We start from the raw sequence: 8,771 nt of genomic DNA on the forward strand, positions 1-8,771 counted from the left end.
TAATTAAAAATTGAAAATAAAATTTTCAAAAATATAAAAAAGTTAAGAAATGAAATTTGTGGGTGTTTAGTAAACCAACTAAATAACTTAATAATTCAAGTCATTAGATAAATTAAATATGTTTGATAAAATAACTTAATGATATAATTTAAAGTAAAAAATAATTTTAAGTAATAAATAAAACAAATTTTCTTATTATTTTTATTTTCATTTAGCCTAGTTATTTCTACATCTCTTTTGCTATTCAACGACCTCCATTATTACTTGACCTCCTTTACCCTAATTATAATTTATGAGTCATTTTAATGATTTAGAATAAATTTTAAATTAATTTTATTAAATAAACTTAATAATTAAAGTAAAAATTAAGTAATAAGTTTTAAATTAACAACTTAATTTAAAGTTAGTTTAAGTTACGTTGATTTAAATAAGTCCAAAAAATTGGATTTATTGCTTTACTTTATGGATAAGGAATGACTAAAGAATTTAAAATTTAAAATTAATTAAATTTAATATGTAGGTTTCACTCCTGTAGCTTTCATAGCTCAGTTGGTTAGAGCACCCGTTTAGTAAGCGGGAGGTCTTGAGTTCGACTCTCAATGAAAGCATTCGATTATTAAAATTTTTTACCCTAAGTTTTCTTAATCAAAAATAGATTATGTTAACTTTCTCCATTAAGCTAAATGACATTTTATTAGATCGCATAATGATGGTACAAATAGGCCCACAATGAAAGGCCCATCAACCATCAACCCGTTCCTAAGAAAACACACAATATCTGAGCAGACAAATCCAAACGGGCGCCAGCCTATCAGAGAATCGACTTTGATATTTCTCCGACAAATTCCAACACGTGTTGCTCCTTCATTTGCCCGAAGCCCTAGGGCAAACCGAAACCTTCCCTTCTCTCTCTCACAAATATCTCTCTCTGTCTCTTCTTCTCTGAAAATGGGACTCTTCCCACGAATAGCAGGCTTGCACTCCAGATCTGCTAAACTTTCAGGTACTTCCCTCTTTTTCCTCACCTTGTTTGGTTCCCTAGAAACCTCACCAAGCAGAGGAAAACGATAGAAAATTTGTGATCCCTTCGGCTTCCCTCTTGTTCCTTTAGTTTCCAGAAGAAGAAAAAGAAAAGAAGAATTGAGACAGCTCAATTTAGGTCTTAATGGTGGTAGGAGCCAGGAGGCACAGTGAGTGAGTGTACTCTTGTTATAACCTGAAGATTGGATTTTTACTTTTTTAATTTTATTTTTCCTCCTTCGTTTCCTACATTTTTCATCCTTATTAAAGTGTATGTTCTGTGAGAGGTTTTAGCTTGATATTTGTTTTCTTTCTTTTTTGGGAATCTTTGTTGGTTCAAATTTGGTAAGAAAATATAATTAATTTTTTTAAAAAAGATTTTCTACACTTTCTTGGCAACCAAATGCATTCCAATTAAGGTAATTCCAGTTCTGAAGATTAATAAATGCCGTAGGTGATCAATCTTATTTTTATTTTATAGAGTTTGTTGTAATTGTTTTGGTTTTTGAATTCAATGATAAGATAAATGGCTGATTCTTGCGGGCATTTTGTGATCATTGTCATTGCTTTGTTTGATAAGCATGCATATCTTGGCTGTGTTTGGTTGTGCAGAAGTGGACTTGATTTGGACTTCCAAGATGTAGAGTTTAAATTTTTTTATCTTAAAGCAATTAAAGAGAGGAATCTGAATCAGGACCTCCAATTTCTTTTTAGAACTTCCATCATTCGATAACTTATGCCTTGGCTTAACATTCCAGGTATGCAGCTCTTCACACTGGCTACAATGTGTCATTTTTTCAGATACTAAAATAATTATATGCTTGCTATCACTTTGCTGCTGGAGATTAAATGACATCCATGTGGAAATGGAAAATTACGGATGAAGTGTATGACAGTCTTGAATAACATCTGCAGAACAATTCCAAAAAATACATGGAGCAAATAAGAAACACAATGATGCAACATGAGGCGTTGTTCAAGGAACAGGTTTGGAATTCTTCTGTTTTTACACATGAGCCTGATCAGAAGCTTGCAAAATGGGTTCTTGGATTTACTAAGAATTTCTTGTTCTGGATCCTATTTTTTCACTTGATACTGCCATTTGGATGTTGCTGTTGGTAGATAGTAATAAATTGGATCTAATTATTGCATGTCAAAGATGAAGGTTTGGGATCGGGAAATGAGTTTTCTATTTCTTGAAGGAGTATAAAGAGTGGTTGTATGATGATGGATTTTTACCGTGATAGTACACAGTATAATGTGTTAGCAATGGCCCACTGGTGCTGGGCTGATGTCTGTTGAATCCAAACCCGTTATTTTCCTGTTTTGATCATGTTTTTCTATTTCTTTATTACTGCATTAACCAATGTTACTAGATTGCTAAAAGATGGACCTCTTCATTGCTTTTGGTTTTACTGTTAATTTTGGTGCATTAGTCTGATCTTAATAGAAAATTGAGAAGCAAGCTCTTCAACAGAACTATTTGGTTGTTGAACAATTATATCACCTACTTCACCCAATCTCTGCCCTCAAAATTTTCTTTTGGGAGGTACCTCCACTTCCTTATAGATTAAATTTGATAGTCCTCAAATGGATACTCCACCAAGTGTGCTGTTTTGTATTTAAAAACTTGTTCCAGAAAGGTTTAGGAACCCCTAGATAATAATCTATGCCTAGATGGAAAATAAACCAAAAGATGATATTATGAACTCTTGACATTGACAAAGATTCAGGAATTTCAGATAAAAAGGCACTCAGGGTTTTCAGGGAATTGGTTATTGAGAAAGTTCTTAAAATGTCTGGATGGTTGGGAGATTTATTTTCATCATGAAAGTTTTTGATGGCATCACAAGTTGATTTCTAATTTTATCAATTTCCACTTGTTGCAGGTTCAGGCACTGCACAAGCTGTACAGTATCCAAAAATCAGCAATGCAAGAAAGACAGAAACAAATTTATTCTCAAGCCCAATTTCTGGCATTTAGTTCTGAAAAACTTGCATTTGCGGATGGTCAAATCAGTGGTTCTGTTCTGGAAGGGAAGCCTTTGAGGTCTGCCTATGTTCCTGTTGCAGCTGACAAAGAAGAATCACTTGCTCTTTCTTTGCAACCTTTTAGTGCAATGAATGGGTTTAAAGGCTGTGGTTCATTATGGACAGACAGCAGAGGACTCAAAACTTCCCACACTGCTCAGAGCAAACCAATAAGAAACTTTGATCTTGAAAGACTCCCAGAAGACTATATGGATGAGTCTGAGATCCAGGTTGTGTCAAAATGTTCTGACATGCCAGGTGCTAACTCAATTTTGTCTAAAAGAACACCGTACAAAGATGAAAATTCGTTTCTTGGAGCCAAAATCTCTTTCAGTCAAGTGGATTCTCCAAGTTCAAAGCAGATGCAAGGAGAATCAGACTTGAGAATCCTATTGGTTCCAAGGAAGGAAATCAATCAAGATTGTGATGGGTCTTCAGAAGGCAAAGTTGATAGTACTAATATTAAGAAGTATGCTACAGTCCTTCAGAATCTAAATAACACTACTCATAGCACAACGTCACAAGATTTTCCACTGAAGTATACACCTGGAGTCGGAAACTTCCATGCATGCCAGGATTCGAGCCCTTCAACTCTATCTCATATGGACAAGCAAATGTCATTGCATCATCAGGTTGCGTCTTTATCTCATAGCTTATGTATCATGCATGATTTAATTACTGATTTCACTAGTTTATTGCTTTGATCATTTTTGTATAATCATTGAAATTGGATAAGCTTTGGTCAAATCTGGAAATAGATTCTATTTGTGGAAGTTAAGAGAGACTTGGACCTTATTTGACAACTGTATTTTACAACAGTTTTTTATTTTCCAAAACAAAAAAATAGGAAAATATGTTTGACGACCAGAAAATGGATAACAAGGCGTTTTTAGAGAAGGTGTTTTCAGATAACGTCTTTAGTTGTTTTTAGGTGTTTTCATTTGTTTTTAGAGTGTTGTTTTAGAATATAATTATATAAGTATGAATAATGATTAAATATAAAGCACTACATATAAAAGTTATTTTTTAAAACATATTTAAAAACATAGAAAACATATTAAAAACATTTCAAACTCTAAATAGACTTTTGTTCTACAAACCATCGTAGAATAATTTTAAAAAACTATTCTCAAAATCTAATTCTGAAAACACTTCCCAAACAAAGCTTACTACCACAAAATTCTCCAATCATGCATACTATTTTTTCTCTTTTTTTATTGGTTAGTGTGGAAGGTGGAATAAACCTGCTTGTGTAGGAGGCATTCATTCATATAGTCCAGTTATTGGCCAATTGTTCTGTATGTTAATTCCTGGATAACCTTTGTCTTGTCAGCTCATCTATTTGATGTCTTGTACCTTGCAATGTGTTGCTATATTCAACTCTTGAGGGTACAGATGATGTCCGTCTATATTTTACAAGAAATCTATTTTTTAGTGTCATAAACACCATGCTATGAACTGTTTTTCCTTTCTTTTCTTTTTCTTTGGGTGCAGCGTTTGAAGTGTTTATGTAAACTTTTTCCACTCACAGCTTTTTATAGTGCTAGTTTCCTTTTTTGTTTTTTCTTTCAGTGTTTGCAAGAAAGAGGAGCTTATGATAAAACTAAAAGTTTCCTTTATCTTTTGGGTCTTCCTTCTCTCTTTGAAACTTTTATATGTATCTTTGCTTAAGCCGAACTGTTTGAATGGATAAAATTTAGATAACAGAAACCAACTCAAGTATCTTATGCAATGTTTTTCGAGTAGTTGGGTTATGATCACCCAACTTTAGGTTGATTTTTACTTCTGACTAAAAGTAGCAAAACTTTTGATGTCTTTGTTGCCATATTCAAAGCTTATTCGTTGTCTTACATTTTTTTACCTCTTCTCAGGGATTATTGGTTCTCATGACCAAGGGGTTAAATCCTGTTGAATCAGAGAAAGGTCATCTTGAGAGAACCACAGAGCAAGTCACTGACAGCAGTGTTCAAGTTTTGAAGCAATTACATCAACATCCAGAAGGTGAAAGTATGGTTGCAACAACTCACCTGAAATTGGGGGAACAGCCGAATGGTTATATTTGTGGAGCTTCATTTTCTAAAAATCCTCTCATTTTCTCGGTAGGTTCTTCAACCCTGGAACCAGTGCCAAGTGAAACTAAAGATCTTGAAAATTTCCTTGTCCAAGGATCACGGTCCTCAGAAACAAACTCAATTTCTGGAAAGCAAATTTCTCACCCATTTTCTTTGCCCAGCCCTCCAAAAAGCAAAGATGGTGGAAATGCAAATTCCAATGACTTGGGTACTGAGAATTCCAATGGCTCGGGTAATGGAAGCAATAGTGTTCATTCCCAAGAGTCCCAAGATACAAAGAGCTGTCAGGATGATAAAACTAGCATGCATGTGAAGGACACACCTGGATTTGGTGATGGTTATAGTGAGGCAGGCCATGCAAGCCAGGGCAGAGGTGAAGCCACTGAGTCTGAACTTGAAGAACTGCTCCTGGCTGAGGATGGTGCTAAACCTTCTTTCTCCTCTACCATTTCTGAAATCAAGCACATGGACAACTGTTCAAATGGTGATCCTAAAACCATCACAAACTCCAATGAACATCTTGTAACATCCATCGGTGAGGACCTAAAAGATAAATCAACCCTGGAGAGAGTACGAGAAAACATTGCAGCAGAGATTTTGCTTAGTTTTGCACCTAGTGGGCCACATGCTGATCACAAACGTACTCAAATTGAGGCTGAGTCTGGAAGATCAAGCGGAGGCAATATGAGTTCTGATAAGAAGTGGAATCTTCGAGAGAGAAGGTGCACCAATTATAGCAGCAACAGTGGCATGAACGAATCCATGAGATGGACAAAATCTGTTCGCAGAACACGGACCTCCAGAAAACCCCGATAACCAGTTTGAAGATTGTTGTACATAGTTGGTTGATCTTCTTCTGTTTGGAACTTCAATGATTAGAAGCATTTATGTGACAACCTGCTTTGTCTATATTTAGAACATTGGTGTGGTGTTTTCCCCATCTTCTGAGTGAGGATGCTAAGTATGAAGTGCTTATAGCCTTATACAAAGATGTAAAAGCTAACACAAATACTATCCAACCATACGGAAATGTTGTGACTGTTTTTGAGTTTTCTTGAATGAGAAAATGTATATGTTTTTTCATAACCATGGCTTTCAGTGTCTTTGGGTTTGAATGTTTTAACATCAAACATAAATCTCTCAGGCTCTTGCAGGGTACCTTTCGTGAAAATCGACTTTGCATATGAAGAAGGTGGACAGCTTACTGAAATGGTTGGAGGTAGACCTTGTCTATAGGTGATAATATTTTAAGAGATTTGAGAGTTCAACATTGTTTTACAACTATTAGATGATGGCAGGATAAGTGAATCCGGGAAAGGATGATTATAGCCTGTTTGGAGTGATTTTGAGAGGCTTAGAAACACTTCCTAATCATTTGAAGCATTTTCCTTTCCTGTTCAGATTAAGAATCCGTTTGATAGTGATTTTAAGAAGTGTTTTTAACTTTTTTAACACTTGCAAATTTTTATCGTTTAAATGTTAAAAATATTAGAAATGTTTTCTAAAATCACTATCAAATGCGCTCTAAGAGTGTGTTTTGTATTGCTTTTAAAAAGTGTTTTTAGTTTTTCTAACACTTTAAAAATTTTATTTTTCAAGTATTAGAAAAATTAAAACATTTCTTAAAATCATTATCAAACGCATTCTAAATATTTATCAAATTTTGAAAATCACTTTAAAAAATATGACGAATTAGGTAAAATGGTTATGGAAAATTATTTGATGAGTGACTCTTTTAAAAATCATTTTTAAAATGCATTATAGTCTAAAAGTGCTTTAATCAAAATTACTCTAAAATGAATCTTTAGCATTACAGTGTTACATAAGTTACAATGTTGTGTTGGGTCCCTCAATCTCCCATGATAAACCAAGGTTTATGACTCAAAGAGATGAACATAGGGTTTTCTTACCCTTGACTTTAGGCCATGTTTAGTACATGAGAATGAGAAATGAGAATGAAAATTTTATCTCAATTCCTATTTCTCCTTGAATAAGAATGAATTTGGTAATTCAAATACTTATGTTTAGATGCATATAGGAATATAAAGTTGAAATAATTATTTGTTTCAATTTCAATGTTAAGCAATAACATAAATAAGAATGAAAAAAATAAATAAATTGACAATAATACCCGTAAATATAGTTCAAAATAATTTTTATTTTAATTTTTAATAAAAAAATTCACACTATACATAGTTTAAAATAACTTTTTATTTTCATTTAAAAACACAACATCTTTAAATTTTTTTTGCTAAATAATAAAAACCTATTTGGAATTGTGATTTAAAAACAAAATTATTTTTAAAAATTGATACTATTATTTAGTTGTTATTGAAAAATGATTTTCAAACATAAAGTCATAAGTTTAATAAGGTTTAGAAATATTATTAACAATTATTAATTCAAAATTATTATTGTTTATTTTTAACTAAATAAATCAATTATGCTTTATAACATGTTAATGTCTATATTTTTATAATATTTATAAAAAATATAATTTATGATTTCATCATAATATTGCTATTGGTATTTTATTATAAAATATTTTTAAATACAAAATTATTTCATTTTAAATGATACTTTAATTAAAATTATTTTGTATTATATAAATTGAATTTACAGTTTTTTTTTCACAAAATCAAAGTAAAAAATTATTTTTCAAACAACTTATTCAAAAAATATTTTGGTTTTTAATTTTTGAAATTTTTTTTTAAAAATAATTTGTGTCATAGAATCAAAATACTGCATTTATTCAAATTCCACTCATAAGTGGAATTTTATTTTATTTGAAATCATTCTTGATTTCATTCTTATTATTGTTATCCAAATATGAGAATTAATGACATTTTATTATGCTAAAAAATTATGAGACTCTTTCATATCCACATTAAAAATTATGCTATTTTATTATATATTTCAATTAATTTTAAATTTAATTAATCAAATAAGGAATAGTCATGACTATCATGTAAATTAATCCAATGAGATATAAAAGTTACTAGGTCATGGTCCATTGCTCAAATCGGTGAATTAATTAAAAATAAATATGTAGTTTTTATATTATTAAAGTTAAAAATAATTATAAAAAATTAAAAATGTATCTAGCTAATTAAAAAATATAAGATTTTGGAGATTACAATTCCAATAGTTATTGGGGATGACAACCAAATGGGTTCAAAATAAGTCACTCTCATCCCGATCCCATTTACATATACGTATTCTCGTTCTCATCTTAATGAAAAATTTAGATAGGACATGATCTGTATATGAATTTTTTACAACTACCTTGTTTTGTCTTGTTTGATTTCTGAAAATTTTAAATTATAGTCAAATAAATATATTTTATAAATAACATGTAGTTAATTTTTATCACCTATTTTGTTGATAAGTAGCTTTATTTATTATTTAACATGTGCTAAAAATTAAAACTAAATTATTTTTAATTTAATTATATATACCATCAGTGCAGGTTAGGGCAAATAAAACAACATTAAACACATCTTGGGTTTAAAAAAAATTCCATATTTTAACATATATGTATGAAATAAAGTTTTATTCATATTATATGAAATAATATAACATTTTATTCATGTTTTGACATAACATTTGATTTTAAATAATAATATTTTATTTATATTGATATTTTTT

At 31.1% G+C, this 8,771-nt stretch overlaps 1 protein-coding gene and 1 non-coding gene across 12 annotated transcripts; both read left to right on the plus strand.

Moving 5' to 3' along the window:
* The first annotated feature begins 534 nt into the window (after positions 1-534).
* On the plus strand, positions 535-608 carry TRNAT-AGU (transfer RNA threonine (anticodon AGU)). The gene has a single exon. It is a non-coding gene; the product is annotated as a tRNA-Thr (tRNA).
* A 185-nt stretch (positions 609-793) lies between these two features.
* Positions 794-6,209, plus strand: LOC100252509 (uncharacterized). Of its 11 annotated transcripts, none has more exons than XM_059736261.1 (5): positions 794-1,194; positions 1,633-1,778; positions 1,865-2,007; positions 2,910-3,683; positions 4,923-6,209. In XM_059736261.1, exons 3-5 carry the CDS (start codon positions 1,954-1,956, stop codon positions 5,937-5,939), a joined length of 1,845 nt encoding a protein of 614 aa, XP_059592244.1. In that variant the 5' UTR covers positions 794-1,194; positions 1,633-1,778; positions 1,865-1,953; the 3' UTR covers positions 5,940-6,209. The 11 variants fall into 11 exon arrangements, with proteins under 11 accessions (XP_059592244.1, XP_010648697.1, XP_002282872.1 ...); XM_010650395.3 differs by having other exon boundaries at positions 1,936-2,007; XM_002282836.4 differs by having other exon boundaries at positions 794-1,003; positions 1,936-2,007.
* Positions 6,210-8,771: the final 2,562 nt, after the last annotated feature.

This window comes from Vitis vinifera, chromosome 4, assembly GCF_030704535.1.
Source record: "Vitis vinifera cultivar Pinot Noir 40024 chromosome 4, ASM3070453v1".
In the NCBI taxonomy this organism is placed as follows: Eukaryota; Viridiplantae; Streptophyta; class Magnoliopsida; order Vitales; family Vitaceae; genus Vitis; species Vitis vinifera.